Here is a 25979-nt window from a genome sequence, read left to right as displayed (position 1 = left end):
CTGGATAAATGACCGGATATTGTAAAATCCCATTGTAACAAACGACAAGTCGTTGTCGGTGGACATGTTGCAGTAACAATGCAACAACAAGCACAAACAACAAACGGGAAAATGCAGGAATTATCATTGAACAAGCTAAATAGTCAAGTGTGCGGTCATATTGCAAAAGCAAGATATATACTCCTCATATCCATCTTGATACACAAACACAGCTCAATTTATGTGTATGTATGTGTGTGTTGGTGTAAATAAGCTGCACTGCAATCGGTATATTGTAAGCAGACAACTTGTGTCTTCGACTGTTTGTGGCACACAGCTGCTCGAAGATAACGACACAAGCAAATCAATAATCGTGCAAGCTGTTTTAAGCTTTCTGTGAGTGTTTGTTAAATGAGCTTAAAGCTTATTTACACGTGTGCAAAATACTAGAGCGGCTTCAGTGATCAATATATAGACATATGTATGTATGAGCAAAAATAGTAAGACATTTTTAATATATTTAAGGTTCTTAATTTATGCTTCAAAATCTATGTCGTCCCACTCAAAGTAATCCGTGTGGCTCCAATGTTTTGTGCCAACGTTTTTTTCATTCCCCGAAACAGTTGTCAAAGTCAATTTCCGGAACAGCCTTCAAAGCATGTAGCGATTCAAATTTAATGCCTTCAGTGGATTGAAAAAGGTATCGCCGAAGTGGCCGTTTAAGTTTGCTGAATAGCCAGAAGTCACATGGAGCTAATCGGGCGAATACAGTGGTTGTGGCTCGATATTGGTTGAAAATTTGGCGAAAAACTCACGAAGAATCAATTCGGTATGCGACCGTGCATTATCATGGAACCAAAACCAAGAGCTCTAGGTCCATAATTCCGGCCTCTTTTTTCGAATAGCTTCGCGCTTTCAAATAGTATTCCTTGTTGACAATGTGGCAGGTCGGAAGGAATTTGAAGTCCACAAATCTCGATAATCGAAGAAAACTGTCAACATAACCTCGATTTTTGACCTGCTTTGACTTATTTTTTCAGCTTCGGCTCAAATTTTCCACTATATTCGTCCGCATCGTAAGCATATATTCAAGACTCATCGCCAGTAATATTATTTTTCGTGACATCTTGGTAGTCGGAAAGTATTATTTTAGGGACGTTAAAGTGTCGCTGTTTTCCGAAAAGATTGAGTGATTTTGGAATCAATCGAGTTTTCACCTTTCTTAGGCCCAAATGATCTTTCAAAATGATTTTTACTCAAGAGTAACAGTCAGAGATCTTGCTTGTATCGTTGGAATATCGGAAGGATTTCTTTAATTTTATTAACGTGTTGATCATCAGTTGAGTTTGATGGCCGTCCCGGACTTGGTTCGTTGTCAACGCGTTCCCGACCCTCTTTCAATCATTTGTACCAATCAAAAACACTTACTCGCATAAACATTTATCATCGAAGAGCTTTTTCTAACATTCTGAAGCTTAGGAACCAGAGATTTGATTCCGCGCACATAATTTAATGGAACTTCTTTGGTGAATAATTTCACTCATCGTAAAAATCGAAATTTGAATAAAAAAAGTCTTACGATTTTTTGATCACAAAGTTAGGTATATACGGACTTGTCTGTAGTTGTAGGGTGTCACGTGATATATATATTCATAGTTGAGGTAAATCAATCTTAGAAGAAGTAACCGACCGGAAAACCGATCGATTTTACATTACTTTAGTATCTCGATGTCACCGTAAAGCTCATACGTCTCAAAATAGTGTTAAATGGTTGCTGAAGCGTCCGTTGACTAAAAAACTATCAGAGGTAGCATATTTGACGTATTCCAATAAAGCCATCTTCTTGATAAATGTCACTTATTAGAAGAGGCATGAAGAGAGACTTATACAGTTCTCATATTTCTACTCGAAGAGAGAAAGAGGGTTGTGCTTATTGGCAAAATAAATTATTTCATGAAATGAAGTTGAAAGGTAGTGTAAAAACATAGAAATTGTTCTTCGACATTACAACCGTTGGTTGGATTGGGCCGAGAACGCAAAAACTTGCCCATTGGCTTTATCGTTTGCGAGGTTTGGCCGGTTGTACATCCCACGTGCAGGCAGGTTCCTATACATTTAGTACTTTCATTTCATTCATGCGTGAGCATCCATGAATCTGTTGGCCACCTATGGGTCTCGCATCAAAAGAGCTTTTCGCTTGAAACATTGTCTTCCAAGTGAACAACATTTAATCGCTTAACTATATCCATGTCGCCGTAGCGCTCATACAGTTCGTAGTTCCATCTTATTCGGCACTCATCGATCATGCTGACGATTTCAAAGACCTTGCAGAGAACAGTTCTCTCGAATACCCCAAGGGATGTCTCATCTCGGTTAGTCATCGTCCATTTTTTGGGCCGTATAATGGAGGGAAGAATCTGCTTCTCAATAGCTTGCCGAATCCAAAGTACCACCGGTTGGCAAGCGTTATTCTGCCTTTAATCTCCAGGCTTAAATTGTTGTCCGTTGGACTATCGACTAGGACTAGGTAAAATGGACTCTCGGTACCAAAAATATTTCTTTGTGAGCTTAAGGAACTATACTGACTTAAATAGTGTTCGGTAATTCTCAGGAATTAAAAAAAAAACTGTCGCAGATATCAAATTGAAGCCAAAAAAGAGACGTTTTTATAAGTGTTTGTATAAGTGAGTGCCTATTATGTGAGTCATGACTTCCGGCAGCAATAAAATCCCCATCATAAATGGTGGTTACCGCTTCGAAATGTAAGACTGCCGATTATGCTTCGGACAAAAAAATGATCTACAAGTCAAGTGCACCGCATCTTTATGACCACATCCACTTTGTCCATTGCATGCCACATCCAAATTGTGGCATACACCTCACTTGCGGCGCCAAAAGTGCAGATAACCTAAACGCAATTTATGCTGATTGCTGTTGTTTTTGTAAAAGGTATTGCACTCGTGGCTATTGCAATTACAACATCAACACATACACACACACACACACATGCAACCACACATCTGTGAGTGTGTGTGTTTGGTGCAGCAATTTAATTCGTAAGAAAAACATTTAGACACCTTACGCCAGACTCAGACCCCGAGCTGCTGATACTTTGAACCACACTCCACTCTGTCGCTCGCATAGGTACACACGTTTTCGGTTTTGAGTGGCTGGCTCTCACTCTCTTGTTGCTCTGCGGTTGCACTTTCTGGTTTGTTGAGCACAAACCCAATTATTATTTTATTATCACGCATAAGGACATGTTATATTCCTGGAGAATCTGTAGAGATGTCGCACTTACAGTCATGAGCTTTGTATCGTGCTCGTGCGCAGACATGTTTGTGTGCATAATTGTGTTGTTTTTGAGTCATATACTCTTCCATGAACCTTCGTACTTACCTAGCTGTATAATGGGTGGTTCGTATGGTCTCCGAACTTTCATTTTTTAAAGATTCCACTAATTTCTTAAGATTTTAGTCGACTCATGAAACTTTTTCCATAGATATATTTTGTTCGTGCTTTTTTTTTCTGAAAGTTCAGATTGCTTGCTGCGAGTCCTGTGTATACAGGCTCCAGTTCAATCTGACGTAGATAGCCGGGAATGGAAGATATAGGTTTAGACGATCTTTGGTTTCCGCAAAATTGACCGCCATGTCGAAAAGCTCAAGCCAAAAATCGTCCATGTCACGCCGAGTTCAGGAATTATGTTGACATCTGTTTCGAGGATGCTGGTTGGAAAGAAATGTGCGTCGAAGGAAGAGACTGAGGCCTACTTTGAAGCAAAGGACAAATCGTACTGCAAAAGGGGTAACGAAAAGTTCGAGAGTCTCTAAAATGAGTGCATCCCCCCGAAGGGAACTATTTGAAACGAAATAAACAATTTTTCCCAACAAAAGCTTTTTTACTATGGTAGGTCGGCGTCTTTTCAATTGACCTGTTATGTTAATTTTCGAAATCAAAGCATTATGTAAACCACCCTGTATACAGAGGTATGTGCGTTGCTACTTAGATATTATGAATGGCGGCGAACAAGTGACACTAAGTTGTTATTATGGTCTACTCAGTTATATGATTTCGCATGTTTTGTATTTAATCACATGGTCAGAAGGTTTAAAAGGGACATAATTATCAATTAAATAGTCATAAAGAAAGCACATGCCTCCATACTGCCGAGACTGTGTTGCAAACCACATGAGATCCGCCACGTGAAGCACAGTTGCAATGAAAACGTCTGGTGAAAGTGAGGTCCCCCTTTGTAGGGTGACCACTTTCAACACGTGTGTGGTATTGGTTTCAAATGTAAGGAGAATCTATCCGCTAAACGGAAGAAAACCAAAAACCCAATTGAACTTTACGACAGTTCCTTCCTAAATAAAAGAGCACACATGGAGCGTCGAATTAAAAACGTAACTGTGTGCAAATTTCTAGAGATCCAGTAAGCTTCAAGTATCGGCTGTGCTATTCGCAAACAATAAGTATATAAAGGGTGCGGAAATACCTCTCCAAGCTATAGTACGCCGATGATATTGATATCATTGGACTCAACAACCGCGCCGTTAGTTAGGCAAGACGAAATATCTCCTGTCATCAAACAAACAGTCGTCGCACTCGCGACTAGGCTCCCTCGTCATTGTTGACAGTCATAACTCCGAAGTCGTAGATAATTTTATCTACCTTGGAACCAGTATCACCACCAACAATAATGTTAGCCTCGAAATCCAAGGCAGAATAACTATTGCCAACAGGTACTCCTTCGGACTGAGTAGGTAATTGAAAAGTAAAGTCCTCTCTCGACGAACAAAAACCAAAGTCTGTAAATCCCTCATTACACCCTGCTATATAGTATAGAAGCACGGACGATGATAACATCTGATGGTTCGAGAAAAAGGTTCTGTGGAAAATTTATGTCCGCAGTCGATGGAACTATGAGCTGAATGAGATATATGACTGCATTGATATAGTACAATGAATAAAGAGACAGCGGCTACACTAACTAGGTCATAACGTCCGTATGGATGAAAATACTCCGTCTCTGAAATTTTTCGACGCCGTACCCGCTGGAGGAAGCAGAGGAAGAGGAAGACCCCCACTCCGTTGGAGAGATCAGACGGAAAAAGACCTGGCTGCACTTGGTACCTTGAATTGGCGCCAAACAGCGGTTTCTAAGCCAGTAAAGAAAAAGAAGAAGCGCTGCAAAACTTGCGGAAATTAATCGGAACGAACCACTATAGCATATAGTCACCATACAAGCTCACCGATCCAAATCGAGATATAGACTTTTATGCGTTTCTTGCTATAAGAAAACACAACTGTGTAGGGTATTCAACCTTCTGTAGCTGCAGTCTATTTTTTTACTTGTTTCATTTAATTTATTTTTTACTTTTCTGTTTTAATTTTCACTCTCTATCACTGAACAGCTTGTGCGTCACTACTCGTAACACAATTGCAGCAGTTCTGTTCAATTAAATCCACTTGTACATTAAGTCAGCATTTTCCCGCCAACACCTTGCACTCTCCTCCACGCTTGCAATTTCACCTCTAACCTCAAAGACTTTGACTGCAAGCTTTTGAAATGCTGGCGCAGCAACGAAACTTACGCTCTAACTGGCGCAATTTACAACTTAATCTCTGCTTTTTAGGTTTTCGGTTTTAATTTTATTGTTTATTTACCGTTACTCCAAGCTGCCACACTGCGCTTCCGCATCGAGCAAGAGTCAACAATTCAGCAATTCAACTTGGCCAAGTGGAATGGCAGACTTATGCAAAGGCCCCGCCCTCACCTTCCCGGTTGTCTTTCGTTTTGTGTGAAGCTACTGCGTCAGCGAGCAAATAAAGAAGCCAACAAACGGAAGACAAACAAAAGTTGCGGAAGTTCAGATTGCTCTCAGGTGCGTGGCGGAAGCGTGTTTGTACGTATATAGTTATGTACATTCCTATTTAAGTAATAAATATTGATCACGTGAAGACAGGGGTTCAGCTACAAAAATAGTGTCCACCTCCATATATGCTCTGATATCAATTTGTCGCACCTTTATTTGTTGTCGTTCTGTTAGGTGGCAAGCAATCGATAGCAGAGTTTATCAATCGCATATTAAAGCTTATCAAATCTTTAAAATCTGCTGCAAAGCCAACTGGGAGCGAGAAGTTGTTCGGACACTCTTCCAAGAAAACAACCATTAAGAATTGATCTGTGATCTGTTAGGTTTCTATGTACATGATGAAAAGAGTTCCGAAGACAGTGAACGCAGTGGATGTCCAAAAGAGAACGAGAGAGAAGAAAAATAAAGTGTTAAGACAATGGACCGTGTCACAAGTCAGTGAAAATAATTCCAAAAATCCTTCGAATTGCTTTTGCATTCATCGTATTCTCCAGATCTGGCCTCCTAACTATTATTTCCCGTTCTGAGATCTCAAAAGAATATTCGCTGGAAACAAATTTTCGTCGAATAAAAAGTGATCTCCGAAACCGAGGCCTGATGCGAACCAACGGACAAATCCTAGAAGAAAAATAGTATCGTAAAGTTGGAGGGTCTTTGGTTACGGGACCCGGTTGCAATGCAACTCCGCATTCAACAGACAAAGTGTCAGTTCTTTACGCATTTGGGTTTTAACCACAACCACGACGATACTCCCCGAGGGTCCAGTCCACAAGAGCAGGTTGGAGCGAACTCCAAGGCTACGCGGGGAGCGGGGCCAGAATTAAGTCTCCGGTTAGACTGCATTCTGCAACTATATGCACCCAGTCCTCAACCCCCGACCTATCAGAAAAGTGCCTCATAAGTAGAAAACCCAGATTCCGTCAAAATCTAAAATCTGGGTTAATCTCAAAAAACCCAAAGTCCCGTCGCAATTTACTCAGGTGCTAGGACAATTGTCCCAACGGGTTTGCAACCTATACCAGACGCTATCATCTAAAATCCTCCTGTTCCCTAGATATCCATCCCTCTCCACATCATCATCGGAAATCAACGGACTGAGCGGGAATATTTACTGTTTTATTATTATTTACAGCACACACGTACATGTATTTTGAACTTATGCGCGATTAGCGCCATCTGCAGTGCGATAGCTTAGCAAATTATTTTTGTGCTCTTCAACTTGCAGAAGAAGCAGCGCCGCAATCCAAAAGCAAATGTCAAAAACAGCTGTCAAAAGTTGATTGTTTTCATTTCCAACTGCAGTGATTTGTTATTTTCTACGCTGTATTGTGCACTTACTTTGTTAAATTATTTATACGTAAATTAACATAAAAAGTGAAGCGTTGCGCATAATTTGAATGAAGCAATACGCTGTTGGTCGGAAAAAATGTGCAAGACAATAATTTAACCGCAAATGCTGTGCTGCTGAAAGGCTGTGTGTGTAATCTTAGGTGTGCTTGGGCAGCGCTGTGATTATAAAAAATTGGACCTTTGAAGCGTTTGCCAAACTTTGCGCTTGCAATTTTATAAACAACAACTAAACAAAGGTATCTTAAATAGTGAACAGATGGTTAATTGTGTGCGTAATATAAATGTCAATTGATTCTAATTATATGAGCTGTTAATGCTAATGTAAATTTATACAAATAATGTACGTATGCATATGCTTGCACCTTAATATGCGTTGTATCAAGCGTTTTTGTCAGTTAATGCCCATTTCCCATTTAGTCGTTGTAAATAAACATTGCGTTAAGTGGCAATGAATAAAAATTTATTGCAATTTATAGTAAATAGAAAAGCGACACGTCCTTCACAGTTAACATTGTTGTGCAATATTATTGCCGGCTAATTTGCATTTTGAATTGATTATTATTTTAACATGTGTCATTTAATAATAAAAACAAATAATATTGAAGTGTATGTCTATGATATTTAAAGTGAATTAAAAGAACTAAAACTCGTTAATTACAATTAAAAAAAGAAGAAAAACATATATAATTTCAGCGACTCCAACGTTATTAAAAATAGATTTGCGAAACATTTATGTTTTTGCTTGGAAAACGAGTAGTTATCTACAGCTAAACACCTGTGTATACATATGTATGTAGATACTATAGCGATAAACATTCGAGATAAAAAATTAATCATAACTATATAATTTTTACTACCTTAAGAAAAAAAATAAAATCACCGTGTGTAATTTAAGTGGTTTAATTATAATTATTTATAATTTATCAATGAAATGATGTCATGGAAATTCATGACAGTCTAACGACAGGCAAGGCTACGGCACATGTAACTTTGTTCGCTAGCATGTGAGGATAACTTCCTTATTTCCTTACTAAATTTAAAGAAAAAGTCATGGCTCAACTCTTATTGCCTACCATGAGCAATCTTTTAATCTGACAAACTATAACTTATACCAGGGAAGTTTTGTTTAAAAATATTGGCAGCGTGCGGATTAGTATACTATTGTGCTGAAAATAGTAACGTTGAAAAAAAAAATAAGATACTCCTTGCATGTAAAACAAAAAAACAAGGGCTCTAACCGAACATTTTATACTCTTGCCACTTGCAAGGAACAAAGCCGTGAAAATACCGTCAGCTGTTGGCAGTATTAAAAAATGTAGCGCAAGAGTTTAACGAAATCGTACAAATCAAATTAGTTAGTCAAAGAAATGGAAGGTGTGACTTTATTAATTTTTGACATGGCTCAAGTATGCTTGAAAATTTACTTTCAAGCAATTTTATAAATATAAAAAAACTATTATAATCTGTAGCAACATGTTGCAAGAGAATAAAAATAAATTCTGCATGTAAATAATTTTGAAATTTGATAAGCTTTCGAATTGAAAATGCGCCCAAAGCTGTTGATATGATTTGGCCTAGATTTACAGTAAAGTAATTACTGAAATCTTATGTGTGGTGTAATATGTCACACATAATATATAAATTACAATTCACATGCTCGTATATGATTATTATTCGCGAAACGCCATATTTTAGCAGTTGTATGAGAATCTTTATATATTCTTGTGAATGACCATATATAAGTACATAGTACAGACTTGTGCTTATTTTTGTAATCTACTATGTACATATGTAGTACATATATTGCATTGTGATGTGAAATAGATTGATATGTGCATATGTAGATTAAAACAAACAATATATGTATACATACCTATATATCTACAAAAATACGTGCAATAATTAAAAACTTCAAAAAAAGGTCTTATTAATTATGCCAGTTTTTTAAAAAATCGTTCGTATTGATGAAAATTCCAGTGTGGGTTATAAAACCAAAAAAAGAAAACAAGTTGCTAAAACAACTGCTCTAACATCTGCGTTCAAACATACTCATATTACCAAAGAACACATTAAAATAATACACAATGAAATTATAAAATTTTTATCACCAACTGCTTGACCGCAGTTAAACCAATAGCGCGGTGTACAAAACAGTGGTGTCGGCAATGTGCTTTTCAAGCATAAAAAAAGAAACCAAAGCAACATATAGTGGTGTGCAATAAAATAACGATAAATGCTTTATTAAAATATATAATATATACGATGAACAAAGTATATTGAGTTTGCAACACGGAAAAGTAAATGTCGAAAAGCAAAGCATCAAGAGATGGCGAACCCGCTTCCCAAATAGATGACGATGGAACAGACGTTCCATTGTCCATGGCCGGGCAAGAAGTTCGAATAGCAGTTATACGTCTGAGGATCAAAAAAGCAGCGAGGACCATGGATTGTCGGCCGAGCTATTCAAACAAGGCGGTGAAGAACTGTTAAGGAGCATGCATCAGCTTTCTTGTCATAGGTAGTTTCGTTACTTATTGTGTGGGTGCTGGGCCATAGCGGAATTGCAGGCAATTGCAAAGCTGATGAGTTAGCAAGGAAAGGTACCCTAGAATCATTATTGGTAGAATGGGAACGGATCGGTGCTCCTGTTTCTTCTTGTGGTCTACTACTAGATAGCTGGGCCACGCGGATGCTCGTCCAACGCTGGGCCAGCACCGGCACCTGTGCGGTTGCAAAAGCCTTCTGGCCCAAGATAGATCGTCGGAGATCTAATGATCTCTTAGCCCTCAGTAAGGCTAACCTCTCATTGTTAGTGGGTCTTTTAACAGACCACTGTCCTATTGGCCTACATGCGGTAAGAATGTGAGTCTTACCGGATACCGACTGCAGAAGATGTTTGGAAGAAGATGCGGTAGAAACAAGCCAGCACTTCCTGCTTGACTGTCCCGCTTTTGGGAGGTCAAGACTCAGACACTTGGGGGGGAAGGGGGGGGGGTTTATTTGGACACCCCACCGCACTGGCGGGTGTTGAAGTTAAGCGTCTGTGTAACTATGTATTGGCTACAAAGCGTTTCGCCAATCTGTAAGTCCGAACACGTGAGTTCCTTTACAATGGCATCACAAAGGACTAATTGTTAGTCTACGTGGGGTCTTTGATCAGCCAACTTACCTAACCTAACCTAAGTCCCTTATTATTACGATTATACGACATTCACATAATCCAGCAAATTAAAAGACTTCGGCTACGCTGCCTAGGCCATGTCGTTCGAATGGACAAAAACACTTCAGCTCTGAACGTACTCGACGAAGTATCTGCCGAGGGAAGCAGGGGAAAAAGAAGACCTCCATTTCGTTGGAAAGGTAGAAAAGGGCCTGGCTTCGCTTGGAATATCCAACTGGCGCCAAGAATCGAAAAGAAAAACGACTGGCGCGCTGTTGTCAGTAAAGAAGAAGAAGAAGCTTAAGTGCTTTAGGAGATATGTATATACATGAAACTTGTTAACTTTTTCAAAATTTGTTGCCCACAGGTGCCCCTTGCTAGTACGATCCCTTGAACCAATTAGAATTCTATGTATGTCTTAATTTAGTGCTTAGTTATGACAATTTATAGGTTTTCGGTTAGTGTCGATTTGTGGGCGTGGCAGTAGTCCGATTGTACTAAGGAACCCGCATACCAAGTTTCATCAAGATAATTTTTCTGGTCATCCTGATCATTTATATATATATAACCCTATATCTAACTCGATTTGTTTTAGGTAATGCTATACATACAACCGTTAGGTGAACAAAACTATTATACTCTGTAGCAACTGGTTGCAAGAGTATAAAAATCGACCCGCTCTACGGTGCAATGATGCTCAGAGTTAAAGATCACAACCAACTCCTCTCAAAGCAGTTTCTTCGTTGATGTTTATCTAATAGAAGACTCTTCTACTTCTCCTGAAATTGCGCTAAGAGCATCATAGTACCGAACATCGCCAAAAAAGCAGTATAATTGCCAAGAGAAGTGCATCAATAACATACTAACGTGACACTATTTTAATGCACTTCACTGTACTTAAATTTTTTGATAGAACAACATACACATAAATATATGTACATATGTATGTATATCATTGCTATAGATTCTTTATGCTTCACCACAATCCTCCCGGCAGTGTCATCAAGCCTTCCTTTTGTGATATCAGTACGCTTTTAAAATAGAGTTGTATCAAAGGAAAACTGTAAAGTTGCTTGGCTGGGCCTGAAAGAACTGCGAACAGCTGCTTTATGAAACTCAGCATCGAATATTCAGATAACTGTGCTGATCCACCAACAACAACGCCATTCAGAGGTCAGCAGAAAATCTTAAGCTTTTCGCTGCCTCTCCCAGCTTTCAACATGCATCGAACCATCCGGTTTTAACTAATTAACTTGATATATTAAAGTACATACTAAATATGAGTATGTATGCATGAAAGTCGCTTAAAATGGACATGAGTCATTTACACACGTACATATATCTCAGATCATTAACGCCCCTGATCTTTCGAACTTGCACACATACAACCGTGTGGGTCTCTGCGACCACTCGTTTTTACTCTAAACAAATTAAGTGCTTATTCAGTTTTGTTTAGATATAAATTATGACAGTTTTTGTTTGGCTGTCGGCTCAAATTTATTGCAATAAACGCGAAAAAAAACAATGTCAATGAAAATAACAAGCAGCAAAGGTGCTTTATTACAAAACAAACAACAATTATTGCTGTCGACAAGCTATTTAATTGCTTCCTCTCGCCGCATGCGTTCAACGAAGGAAGTGTGTTGTTGCTGTAGACGCATGTAGGGTTTTCAATGCTCAGTTTAACTCGATTGCCACTGGTCACTTAACGATTTTTGTAACCACTTAGTGATTTCAGACGGCAGACGAATTAAGTAAGTCATTGTTTCTTGGATTTCAAGGTCATCATCCGGGTTGCGTATTTTTTAATTCGTAATTATATGCTTAGGACTAGAATATTTTATTTTAAAATTATGGTATTTGAAAAAAAAAATTCCATCGGTTTGTGAACAGAATACCGCTGGATAAAATATTAAGGCCCGAACAAACCTACATCAGAGACAGGTCGGTCGACACTGCTTTGCACGATGTGTGGTCATGGCTAGAAGGAGCCCTTATGCACAAGGAATTCGCTGTAGACAACTTTCTCGACATCGACGGGGGCCTTCAACAACATGCGTTCGGAGGCGGTGATTAAAGGCCTGCAAAAATTTGTGATGCAATCGAACTTCAAGCATATCATATTCTTTGCGACAGAACGATCGTAGTTCAGTGGCGTCGTACTAATACGTCCCGTAAAGTAAATAGGGGGACCCCGCAGGAATGGTTACTTTCCCCATTCCACTAGATTTGGTAGTTAACGACGTACGTAATGAACTGGAGGAATTTATTTCCTAAGAGATATTAGATCCCAAACCTGCTGTTCCCCTCTTTCGATGGTTCTCGTCTTCAACCTGGTGGAAAGCTGATAGAAACCCATCCAAATATCGAAGAAAAAGTTAAGAAGGTATCGGTTGCCTTATATGGCTGTAGAGCAACTATAGGTTGTGCGTGTTCAAAGAACGAATTACACCAACAATAGCACTCAATGACTTTTTAAACATAGCACCTGTAGACATTTTAGGCAGATATATGGCTGCGAAGTGTGCTCTAAGACTCAGGAAATCTGGGTATATAAGGGGTCCGAACAAGGACTGCATCCTTGAAAACTTGGATCACTGCGTCTCTGAGGCTACTCGTGGCGGCTTCTTCCCTGCTCACATACCGACGAGGGATATGTGGATGGGGAGACGTAGCTGGTTAAGTGGCGCAGTGAGCTTTTTCACGAATGGGCTAGGAGAAAAGTTTGAAGGAAGAATTTTCTGTAAAAAGTTCTTCATCAATCTTAACCTTAAACGAACCACTATACCGTTTTTCAGGCAGAAGTGGCTGGTATTAAACTGGCGGTAGACATACTGCTACAAAGTGCAGCCTCTTCATGCGCTCAAAGCTGGTAAAGAATTGTCTGTCTTCCCTAGAAATAGCACCAAGGTACTTCATATTCAGAACGGTTTGGGTGTCTGTTCATAGCGATATCGCTATCGCTTCTGTGCGACTGTAAGACCCTTTGCCTTAGAGCAAAACGCAAGATATCTCCTGAACTAATTGCCTTGAACTACGTTTATCATGCCGCAATCATAGAAGTTCTCTCTGAACACTGAACACTGAACACTGTCCAATAGGCATCCATGCGATGAGGGTAAGAATCTTGGCGGATGCTAGTTGTCAAAATTGTATGCAGATGGGTAAGGTGAAAGCTTTTTCTGCTACATTGTCGAGTCTTTGCACGACTGAGACTGAAACGACTCGGTAGTCTTAGCTTCGTCAAATTAGAAGACATTGCTTCAGCTGACATTAGCCGTCTTAACAAATATAGCATTTTTGAAATATATCAATACTTCAGAAGGGACAGCTCTTGAACAAATATGACAGCGAGTCTGTCCCAGTTTTCAAAATAATGGGTTGACATGCTGAGGACATGATCCACAGAAAGAGAGCAAAAAAACGATGCGATGCACTCGCACTGATTGATGCCTGAGGAGAAAAGTCTATTGGCCATGAATCGGAAATAATGAGATGAACAAATATTTTTCAAATAACCGTTTCATGGTTAAATTATACGACCCCATATCAATAGATTTTTATTGCATGCATTCCACCAAAGCGTATCAATTTGTTATTGTTGTTTTTTCCAGCAAACAATTATAATTTATTTGTTAAATGCAATAAAGGGGTGTGGGGAGTGGGACAATAAAATTCTATATATGTTTTTATTTTGGTTTCTTATGCCCTGAACGAGGGAATTCGAGACCCTACAAGAAGATATATTTGCGGGGTTTGGGACCCGCTACGTAAAAAACACAACCACTGAAAATAAAAAAACAGCTTCGGATAAGAAACCCCCCTTTTGATGACGACCCGTTTGCAGGGGTGTTAAGGATTATAATTTGAGAGCATGTCCAGTCCCTTATTTGGGAAGGCGCCGTTACCCAGCTGATTGATATCCTCGTTAGGATAAAGGCTAACATCACCGCCGTCCAACAAAAGCAATGGAGGGGCAAGAACTGAAGCGAATAGGTCCTTGTGGCATTTACTGCAGTGGCCATATGAAGGAGTGGAATGTGGAATTCGAAATTCTTCAACACGAAGAAGAAGAACGATATGACCAAAAATTAATTCTATGTGCGCTTGGAGCCCGCTACCAGATTCCAGTTTTTTTCCACAAAACGCATGCCAACAAACACGAGGAAGGTTCAACGTCGAGAAGCTGCAATCACAACATTCAGTCAAACGATTTTCTACTCGACTTGCACTCTCGCTCTCTGAGAGCACTCATCAGCAACTCGGTATAAGGGAATTGTGGGACAGTATTTCAATATATTACTTATACTTATGTACATACTATAAGAAATATGCCTGTGGAGGGTATTATATCAAATATGTTTTTTTTTTTTTCAATTTGATTCAACTTTACGCTGCTGATCATTCAAAGATTGCAGTTTTAATAGTGCTATTTATCAATAAAGCAAATTTCTTACAATCGATTTAGTGTTATCATAAGGCTTAGCGCTAGCTACTGCTTAGTGGCTGTTAGCTTGTGGCATAGCAAAGTACAACAAAACGCGCTGCTCGCAACACGCCTCTGTTAATAGTGATAAACGGTAGCAAAGTTCAATTTACAACAACAATTAGTTGTTATTAGTTATTATTGTTGTTTCATAAACTAAAAAAAGTGAATTCGGCTGTATTTAGCTGCAAATAAGTGGACAATAACGTTCGGTGTTAGCAATAAATAAAATATTTATTATATTGCCTTTTTGTGAATTTTTTCGAAATTCTTTTTTGAGAAATCTTTTAATCAAAAACTAAAATTTTGAAAGCAGTAAATTTATAAACGACTCAGCTTTACCATTTTTCCAATATAAACCGATAAATTCTTCACCGATCTGCTCTTTGACCTCAATGTCAAAAAAAGCTAACCTCAATAGTTTTAAACTTTTGATAAAACAATTTCTGCAGACAAAATGCTAGTAAACTGATAACTTCTAACGCCGATCTGTCCTCTGACTTCTATACTCGTTTCTATATATGAAAACTAACCTTCAAATGCTTAATTTCGTACTTTTTGCCAAATAAACAATTCACCTCTCCATTTCAGCTGTGAGTTCTTGACTCCACGAAGGCACACTAGCAGCCATGACGAATGCCCTTAGTCGTTTTCTGACGCCTGTCGACTGCACCTGCAAAGATTTCAATCATCCATGGACGGACAGCTGTGTAAATGCCTCTGTGGGCATTTTACTGGGCGCAATCCCATACAGCTTGCGTATCTACACAATGGTCTATGCGGTAAGCACCCTAAACATATTCGTACTTAATTTCGTTTCAAAATTCTTATTTTTTGTTTCATCACTTTTTTTTCCAGTTATCGCTTATAATGCGCCATCGCATACCACATATTGCCGACCTCAAACGCACCCTACAAGGCATATTGCAATCGTCCGCCTTCCTCGTCTCCAACAGCTATTCATTCATTATGTTTAACTGCCTGTTGCGTAGACTAATCGGCCGCTATTATTGCGCCACTGTTGCTTTCGTACCCTGTTTTATCTCCAGTTTTGCATCGATACTGGTCGAACGACCCGCACGTCGTCCCCTGCTAACACTATACGTAGCGAATTTGGCTACGGAGACACTCTGGCATTTGGCCGAGGCCCGCGGTTATGTGCGTTCAATAGCACAAGGGCAAGCTTTAATCTTCGGCATTAGCATATCAGCACTATTGTATCTCTATCGTTTAGGTCTACATAAGACGACGTGTAAGGATTCATTATTCAATATATTACGTTTCTTTGTCGGTAAAACGGAAGAAGGACCTATCGTGCCGAAAGAGCCAGTAGCGCCTACGCCGCCACGATCGCGTGCGCCACTCGATTTCCGTAGCATAAATGTATTGGTCCAGCTTTATACGCGCTTCTTGGATGCGGCGAAGAGTCGACATCACACGTGTCCACATCGTGATCATTGTTGGCGTTATGCCTTGGTGGGTGGTATCAAGCCTTTCGTCGGCGGTGTGGGTCTGCAAGTGGCACTGCGTTTAGTTATGAATTTAAAGAAAATTGTACAAATGAAATTCGATGTGCGGAAGTCTATATTTAATAAGCAGACGCTGAATTTGGGCATATTTCTGGGTTGCTTCTCATTCATATATAAGGTGAGTACTATTATTGCGGACTTTTTTACCGCAAATGTCGGATATATTATTGAAATTCGAAAAGGATTTTCCCGAGAGTATAAAATATTCGGTTACACCCGAACTTATCTCGAATTTACTTCCTTACCTTCTTTACTTGTTATTTGTTATACTTTATATTTTAAATTATTTCATGTACAGGGTGTTTCGTGTGGTATGCGGCATAGCTTTGGTCGCGATGATCCACTCTACGCCATACCAGCGGGTCTGTTAGCCAGCGTGTCCTTCACTAAATATCCCGATGTAACAGTGGCATTATATGTGATGTGGAAAGCGTTGCAAGTAAGTATAGCTGACTTAGAAATAAGCCTTTATTTATAGATTAATAAAAATTAACGATTGATTAGGCATCAATTTACATTTATATTATTTGTATATACATATTAACCGAAATATATTCTCTAAATATTATTAATTATTATTCATATACCCACATAACATGAATTCTTCAAATGAACTTTAAATATTCCCATATTTTTCCTCTTCAATAGATAAGCTACAACTTGGGCATTAAAGAAGGCGTGCTACCGCACATATCCGGCTTTACGCTCTTCTTGTATTCCTTCTGTACGGCTGTACTCTTTCATGCAGGCATTCTCGAGCCGAAGACCATACGGCCGAGCTACTATAAATTTCTATATGCAATATCCGGAGAAAGGTAAGTTCAAAAGAAGACTTACTAAAGTTTTATTAAAAAAAAAAAGTTCAAAACTGGATTTTTTCGAAAACAAAGCGACTTTCCGGTAAAATATATGTACTTGTAAAAGATATGTACTTGTTATCTCTTCGACCGATTGAAAATGGGTTCAATTTCGATGATTATCGACTTTTTTTGCACTATTATTTTGTATTTATGTCATCTACGCTGTGCGGCTTCTGCACTTCCAATGCATTTTATAGCTCCTAGAGTTGTTTTACCGGATCTAAAGCCGTGCATAGTGGACGATATACTGATGTTGAGTTGGCATATTCTTTTCGCTTGCTGATTAGCATCAGGCATTGCTTCTTCCAGGGTTCAGGGAATATTCCGGCTTGGAAGCATTTGCGTTTTCGTTGAACATATTCAATATTACTACTGGTCGCTCTGCAGCGATTATTTTCAGGATTTCTGCTGAGATCCATTCCGGGCCGGGTCATTTGTTGGCCTTGAGCTTGTCAGCTCTTCTAGGGTAAACTGGACGATTTGTGGAAATCTTATAGTCAGGTCTAGATAACTAACTACCACTTTTTTCGTGCGTGGGGAAGAGTGAGTTTTCGATTTGATCTGATCCGATTTGACCGAGCACCGAATATCTTCATTACTATTTTAGATCCAAGTCCCTTTTCTTAATATCTTCGTGTGGTTCCATTTTTTCTTTTTGCTATCATCTATGGCGTGCTTCCACCCTTTTTTTCTACTTGGTGTGGCATCCTTTAGGCATACGCCTACTTTGCGTTTGGATCTCGAGTAGGGTCTGCGAAAGCGGAGGCATGTGTGTCTCAGTTGGACGATATTTTCAGTCCAAAAGTAAACTACTGCCTTATGTTTGCTCTGGGAAGCCTTGGGCATTGATTTTTGACAGACTCTTGTTATATGAAGCATTGTGTGCTCCACAATTTTCTTCGTAATTTTAGGGGAGCTGCTAGATGGGTTCCGGTTGTCTATTGCGAGATTAACTTCAAAGTATTTAGTATCGAAATGTGTAATTTTCGTGTTCCAGTATTTTTCCTGTTCTGGTTATCGTTTTCCCCTGTGTAATCTTTCTATAACTCCGCACTGTCTTCTAAACGTGGTTGCATTTTCCATATTGAGCGCTAATAGATCAAACCGAACAGCAATTTTTAAAATACGCTTTCCTCTCGAGTCCGTGCTTGGCATAGCCGACTCTACGGCTTTCGAATTTAGAACTCCGACGATAATTAGTTGAACTTCTATAGACCAGACTGTGCCCTCAATATTATCGAGCTTTTCCTGAAATTCTTGTACGCTGTCGCTTACCGTCAATTAGCAGTTAATAACAAGATATTATAATAATATAAATTTTTTTGGTAGTTCTTATATACCGTATATTTTACGGAGCCCGCGATATCTACTCGTACTACCATACAAACTAACCTATCAAAATCAAATTCTTTACTGTTTTATTTGTGGTCATTATTTCTTAATTTTATCTTCTATTTATAATTCATCATCTTTCAGAATTAACCGCTTCAATTTGGAACCCTTCAATATCTATGGTCAAAATGCCAGCGAACAGATGCAGGAGGTTTCTCGACAGCTAAATCTTGTTAATAAATCACCGTTGCCCAAGTTCTCACTTGCCACATGGAAATAATAATAATAATAATCATTTATAAGTACATATATATATAAATAAATAGCGAAATGTTAATTTTAAATATATGTATATGTTAAGAGAATAGCAGACTTATAGTGGCGAAGCAGAGCGCAGAAGCAGTTCACAAAGTCTACGACAAGTTAAAATAATGCTTTGAACATAAATGCGAAATATATGAAAGGAAAAATGAAAAAAGTACAATTAAAGTACAGTTACAGCCAACGAAAGTTTAAATGAAATTATGAAAATGAACGAAATTGTAAAAAGTGTAAAGCTATTAGCTAGTTAAGCCAAGCGCAGGTGAGCAAATAAAATATAGAATCCTAAAATTTATTAAAAATTAAAAAAATATATATATATGTATAAGATTTAAAATAATTTTTGTATAATAGATGCATATGTGTAGACTTAAGAATGTTTTGATTTGGTGTGTGATTATTTTTTGTTGTTATCTTTAATATAATTTTTCAATTGTTCGTGTGTCTATGCAAACATTTATAAAGTAACTGATTTAAGCTGTGTATAATTTGTTTATTTTTTATTTAAGTTTTTCTTGCATATTCAAGAGCTTGGCTAAAATTTGGCATAAATAACAAAAAAAAATATGCGCGTAATATTAAGCCGGTGTTTTGAAGAAATACATTTTTTATGTTTATATAATAAATATTTTTTTTTTAATTAATTCAAATTAAAATGTGAAAAAATAGATTTTTATGTTTATATTTTTTTTTTTTTGAATTGATTCAAACAAAATATTAGAATATTTATTTTTTTATACCCAGTAGCTTGACCCTGCTGCACAGTGGTGTGGTTACTAAAAGTATTGAGCTAAAAACATAAAAACATACAAAAAATATTTTCAGTGCAATTTATTTACATATGTATTTCATATGGTATACATATACACTGATATAACAGTAAATTCTGTTAAAAATACTTTATTTACCCGCAAGTTGCTTTCAGTTTAGCTTTAAATGTTTATTGTTGGGGGCAAATTTCGTTAAAAACGAACAAAAAAAAATATTTCAATTACAAAAGAAAAAAATTGTTTTAGTAAAAAATAAAATTTTAATAAAAATAAATTATTTCCATTAAAATAAAAATTAATTACCTAAATATCTAGTACATTTGATTGCTAAATATTTTTTTTTTTTTTTTGATATCTAACAACGAATAATGTCTTGATTTAAATAACAAAAGATTGCATAAGCCAATTGATATATGTACATAAATGTTTGTGATGATTTTAAGTAATACAAAGTTTTGACTTTATTGAAAACATTTATTATTATTTTTTTTTATTTTTTTTTATAACCAGTAGCGCTCAAAGCAAACATTTTTATTTATTTTTACATTTTTTTTTAATTTATTTTTTTTAATTTATCTTTTTTTTAATTTTTTTTTAATTTAATTTATTTTTTTTTTTTTTATTTTTTATTATATTTTATTATTTATTTATCTATCTTTTTCTCTTTTCTATTATTTATTTTCATTTTTTTCATATTAGTTAATTTTTTAAACAAATTAATAATTATTTAAGTTTAAATTCTTTTATTAATTTATTATATTTTTAATTTACTAATTTTTATTATATTTTTTAATTACATTATTACTTTTTAAATTTATTAATATTTTTATTTATTTTATTATTTTAATTCTTATCTTCTAATAATTAATTTTTTATTATAATTATTTTTAATCAGTTTGTATTCAATTTTTTTTTATATTCTGTGGGACGCTATGCGATTTAAAAGAATCAAAGATTGTTCTTTATTTATTTTTGCCAATATTTCTTATTTATGTCAATATTGTGTTTTTAATTTATTAAATACATTTTTAGATTTTGTATTTTTTTTGTTAATTTATTAACTTTTTGATTTATTAATTTTTTTTCCTTTTCCATTATTAAATACATAATTTTTTTTATTTATTAATTTTTTACTAATATGTATTTAAAAAAAAAATTTATAAGCAGTAAACTCAATGCGATTTAAAAAACCAAAACATTTTTTATTTATTTATTTTTGTTAAATACAAGTCAATTTAACAAAAATACAAGTCAATTTAACAAAAATAATGAAACAAAAAATCTTTGTTTTTTAAATACAAGTCAATTTAACGAAAATAAATTAACAAAAAATGTTATGTTTTTTAACTGTTATTGTTACTTTTTTAATTAATTAATTTTTTTTCAATTAATTAATAAATTTTAATTTTTTTTTACTTTTTAAATTAATTATTTTTTTTTTCAATTAATTAATAAATTTTATTTTTTTTTTTACTTTTTATTTAAATTATAATTTTTATATTTGATTAATCTTCATATTAAAATTATTTATAATAATTTTTTATTATTTTTTTATATTCTGCATGACTCAATGCGATTTAAAAAATCAAAAATTTTCTCACAATTTGTTTATAAAATAGTTCATTATATAAATTTTCTTTACAAGTACAAAACCTCGAACTATTTCCCAACGTTTTTAGACTTTGCTGACATTATTTTATTTCTAGCGTTATTTTATTCTAGCGTTCATTTTGTACAGCGAATTTTTCTCAATGTCATTGGTAATCTAACTGCTTTCAAATTTATTAAGAACATTGTTTTTGTAAAATAGCTTTTACGTGATTATTAAAACAAAAAAATGGTAAATTTAGATATTTAATAAAAATATATAAATATACACATTACATTATATGTAGATAAGCTAAATAAATATTTACAAAAACACGAGGGGTGCAAACATATGTTTATATACATAACATATGTACTTATACATGTATAACATATAGTATATGTATTAAGCTATAGTGTATAATTATTGAAATCAAAAAAGAATTAAATTCGATATTTATCGGAGAGAAAATCTAACAATAAAAAGTAGATATACAAATTATAAATAATAATAAAGTGAATGGAAGAAAAAAAAATGTATTTGTTATTTATGCATGTATTATTGAAATTCTACATATGTAGATAGGTAGTTTAACTCTATAAGCGCTAGACTCGCGAACTCAAAATGCCGAACCATATATCGCATATATATGCAGCCTAGACTATGTTCGGCATAAGTAGGAAGTTTAACCTACAATGCCCAGAACGAAGTTGCGTTGGGTTTACTCTTGCTTGTATTTGGACTCCAAGTGGCCACCGCTTTGACGGGGCTGAATTTTAGGCTTCATTGCACTAATGACAAGATTGCATGATCCTTCGCAAGATAGTTTCCTTTCGAAAACTTGAGCCTACAATAGGTCCAAACAGCTCAGGCCGTTTGGCTTTACAAGAATATAGATGTAGTCATGTGTAGAAGTTCACGTAAGTCAGGAAAGTTATCTGAGCAGCATTCACTTGGGAGCGGCCGATTAACGATTGTTTAACATATGGCTCAAGCATCTCACGACTTCCGGTCTTAGACCAAGTATGCTCTGAATAGCCAAAAAAACAACCGTTTGAAGGGAAACTAAAGTGAGAAGGCGAAACATCGCCTTCACAGGGTTGTGCGCTGAGTTTGTGATAGGCCACGTAAAAAAAGCACCCAACGAAAAGAAACAAAATAAAGATATAAGACCGCAAAAAATTACATATAGTTTCTGATGTATCTGAGATACCAATCATAGCTGTGGTTGCGCTTGCAATCCGAACTTGTGAAAAATTGTTAAATAAGACACACGAGCATAAGAGCAGTGAGGCATTCATTTTCTCATGTAATACCCTGTAGGACAAATCAATTTCCTTCACTTTCCTTTCCGAAATTGATTTTCACCAGAAATATATTTAAAGGTAATGCAGAGTTCGCGAAGTATTTTCCCACAACTATGTACATTTTCTCAACTCCTCTCTTTCAGTAATCTCAAAAAATAATTCTCAGATGGATCAATCTAAGCCAGGGGCTCTTCTCTACTTTTCTCTCTAAGATTATTCTTTAGTTTCAATAATATATTCGACAGTTTAACCGATATTTTCGGTACAAAGTTCGCAATTGGAACTGGAACCCACATATTCTGTATCTGGGGCTTGGATAGTTTTGGTTCAACTTGGAGAATTTTTGGTCGTTAGGTGGCACATCTTAACGGTAAAAGTTTTGTCAAGATACCATGATTAGATCGCGAATTGTATATAACGAAATAGGCGCGGATTTTCTATGATTTCGGTTATTTTCGTTATCTACCGAATTTGGTTGAAATCGGTCGAGTAGGCCCCGAGATATCGATTTTCACCTCAATGTGAGCGGTGCCAAGCCCCTAGTCCAAATTTGTCACCGACTTTTATAAATCCCTTTCGTATCATCTCGGATGCAATCGTTTATATCTATCTCTGACGCATTTAGTTACAGATTTATCTCACTTTTAGTAGTTTTTACCGAAACCGTTATATGTGGAAGAGGCGGAGTTATAAACCGAATTCTCCCATTTTCACAGAGTTGGTAAGGATGCCAAAATTATTTATTCTGAGTGAATTTGATTATTATAGCTTTAGGGATTTAATAGATATGTACACTGAATCCATTAGAGGGCGGGATCACACCCATTTCCAAAAAAATCAAACTGCAAATGCCGCTCCATAAGTCGTGTATGCCTTTGTTGAGCTTAGTCCTGGCCTTTTATAAGACGGTGGACGGGAGAGTAGTCCGACACATGTACATATATAGATATATCCAATACAATATCTTTGTCGATCAGTTTTAGGTAATCCTTAATACCTTTGCCGTGGCCGTCATCAAAGGGGGGTCTCTCATCCAAGGCTGTTGTTTCCAGGGGAGGGATGGTTCGCCTTTCCACTTTAGCTCGCCGTCAAACGGATGTTCTTTGGCTACCAAGAGTATACTTAGTCTAACACCGGAAGTCGTGAACTGTTTGAGCCATACGTAAAAGAATCGTTTTTGACCACTCCCAAGTGAGTGGCGCTCAGAGAACTTTCCTCACTTGCGTGAGCTTCTACACATGACTCCATCCTGGCACACACGTTTCAAAAATACAAAATATTCCTACAGGGCTTGTTTCGCTGGCGCTAGTATTACAATAGTGCTTTTATCATTTGCCCAGTTTATCCTTAGCAATTTGGTGGGTTTAAAAAATGAAACATATTTGTAAAACCGGCAACTCCCAGCGCTGTCGACTCGCCAACCGCCAACCGCGAACACACACACATACAAATAATACATGCTTGCATGCCTACTCACACCAACTGCTGATGCAACTCATGGCCACTTATCATTTTTATGCGCTATTGTGGGATTTAATTCGACCGACAGCCAACAGCCGCCGACAGCTGCCGCAACATTGGGCGCTCGTATATCAATGCTTAAGCCGGTAATAGCGCCACTTGGGCAATAACAACACGGACTCCGAGAAAATATACAATTTTAAAATACAAAATACAAATACAACATAAAAAAAATTACAACAAATTTTTAAAAGAGCAACAACAACAACAGCATGTGATATACGCAACGCCATTCATTTTCATGCATTTGAGACAAATTATGGCTGACTTGCAAGGACGCGGAAAAGTGAAAAAAGGAGATCAGAAATTGTGAAATATAATAAAAATTTTAAAGAATATAAATTTGAGCCTTAAAAGCTTTTGAAAACCAGCACCACAGCACAACTCAAAATACGTATGCAAATTAATTCTCGAAAACAATTCCATTCATTTAGGCCGCACGCAATTGACTCGCTGAAGCGGCCCGTTTTGAGCGGCTATCTGTCGCTCAATGCTAAGCTATTAAATGACGGTTGGCTGAAGAAATGGAAGTCACTTAGTTAGGCTCGATAATAAATTCAGTTGACGCACGAAATCACTGCAGTTGGGTGGCGAACGCCAGAGGTCTCGTGTTGCTTCCGTTTATCAAATCTTTTTAGTATACATTTCTGCCCTGCCACACCTACGCCCCTCAGAGAGATTTATGCTAATATTTTAAGCTGCAATTTCGTCCATCTTATGCTGGATTAATGAAGTGACGGTTCGATGGATTTGCAAATTTTTAGTGAACTTCTTAAAGGAATCCGGAATTCAGGGGGGAGTGGCATCGGAGAGACAGTGGTATATTTAAAACGAAAAACTTTTGAATGCAGACTATCTAGTTTTAATATCAAATGAAAGACTCGATCAACTTGAAAAATGTAGAAACGACAAACATGCCGAGAGCACTGATCCAAAACCGCTATTGCGTAAAAGAATTAAACAAAATAAAACTATCTGCACTCTTCAACCAAATTTATCTGTAAATCATAGGACGGCTACTACGAGTACTTCACTCATTCAATAATTACCAAAAAAAAATACGTTTCTTCCTTCCTTCCAAATGATCACAGTACACAGCGTTACTTAGAAACTGTTCAAAACCCCTTCTTAGATTGCAAGTGAGTCTTCAATAATATTTATAACGAGTAGCTTGCACAGATATTTTAGAATACTTTAGCAATGAAAGTACTACTTCATATACAATTTTCTAACAAAAGGCCGAAAGCTGGTAAGAATTCAATCCGCGAGTTTCAGAAGTATTAACTTTGGTTGTTTATAAGCTTATTCTAAGGAACTCCAATTTTCTAGAATTGATTTTTTGAGCCCTTCATCTATTCCCATTACTTAGAATTTTCAGCTGTTGTAATTTTTCAGAATATGTCGTTTGCCTGCCGTTTGCTATTAGACGTACGGAAGCTGGGTAAATGAGAGACTCCGGTCAGGCACCCATACATCGATTGCATTCCTCATAATTTATATCACTACAAGGTGGAACCTCCTTCTGGGGTCTCCTTTTTGCACACTTAGCTGAGAGGGATTTGTAGACGAGGCAAAGAGGTACAGTGAACCCTTTCCCGGTAGGATCGAAAATACGAGAGAGGGTATGAGTCGGAGTCTTCTGTCAGAAGCTGTCCGTTCAGGCTACCGGATGACTGTAGCGTCTTTCAAGCGGAGATGCCTGCATTAAGCTCGCGATAGGTATAGAGCGCCGAAATGCAGACTCCATCAAAGATGTGTGTGTTTACTGCCATAACCTAGCTGCTATACAGGGTTTAGCTAATCAAGATATGCAAAACTTCATTAGCAAAAGCTTCAAGCTTTTTCCAATTAGTGAGGGCGTCCCTACTCCAATTTCGTCCAATTGAAAGCGAGTCGG

At 36.8% G+C, this 25979-nt stretch overlaps 1 protein-coding gene across 3 annotated transcripts; it reads left to right on the top strand.

Annotated features, from left to right (window-relative positions):
- The first annotated feature begins 7139 nt into the window (after nucleotides 1–7139).
- LOC105230451 (transmembrane protein 135) lies at nucleotides 7140–19591 on the top strand. Of its 3 annotated transcripts, none has more exons than XM_011211221.4 (6): nucleotides 7140–7444; nucleotides 15446–15636; nucleotides 15713–16501; nucleotides 16682–16822; nucleotides 17032–17198; nucleotides 18720–19591. In XM_011211221.4, exons 2-6 carry the CDS (start codon nucleotides 15484–15486, stop codon nucleotides 18853–18855), a joined length of 1386 nt encoding a protein of 461 aa, XP_011209523.1. In that variant the 5' UTR covers nucleotides 7140–7444; nucleotides 15446–15483; the 3' UTR covers nucleotides 18856–19591. The 3 variants fall into 3 exon arrangements, with proteins under 3 accessions (XP_011209523.1, XP_049303920.1, XP_011209526.1); XM_049447963.1 differs by lacking the exon at nucleotides 7140–7444 and adding an exon at nucleotides 7621–7997; XM_011211224.4 differs by lacking the exon at nucleotides 7140–7444 and adding an exon at nucleotides 14803–14948.
- The last annotated feature ends 6388 nt before the right edge of the window (nucleotides 19592–25979 follow it).

This window comes from Bactrocera dorsalis, chromosome 2, assembly GCF_023373825.1.
Source record: "Bactrocera dorsalis isolate Fly_Bdor chromosome 2, ASM2337382v1, whole genome shotgun sequence".
In the NCBI taxonomy this organism is placed as follows: domain Eukaryota; kingdom Metazoa; phylum Arthropoda; class Insecta; order Diptera; family Tephritidae; genus Bactrocera; species Bactrocera dorsalis.
Note: the sequence above shows the minus strand (reverse complement) of the source record. Positions and strands in the feature narration are given on the sequence as shown.

Coding starts and splice junctions, on each gene's coding strand:
- LOC105230451 (XM_011211221.4), top strand. CDS start 15,484: ATGACGAATGCCCTTAGTCGTTTTCTGACGCCTGTCGACTGCACCTGC. Junction 16,502..16,681: donor GCTTCTCATTCATATATAAG/GTGAGTACTATT, acceptor TTTCATGTACAG/GGTGTTTCGTGTGGTATGCG. Junction 17,199..18,719: donor TATGCAATATCCGGAGAAAG/GTAAGTTCAAAA, acceptor ATCATCTTTCAG/AATTAACCGCTTCAATTTGG.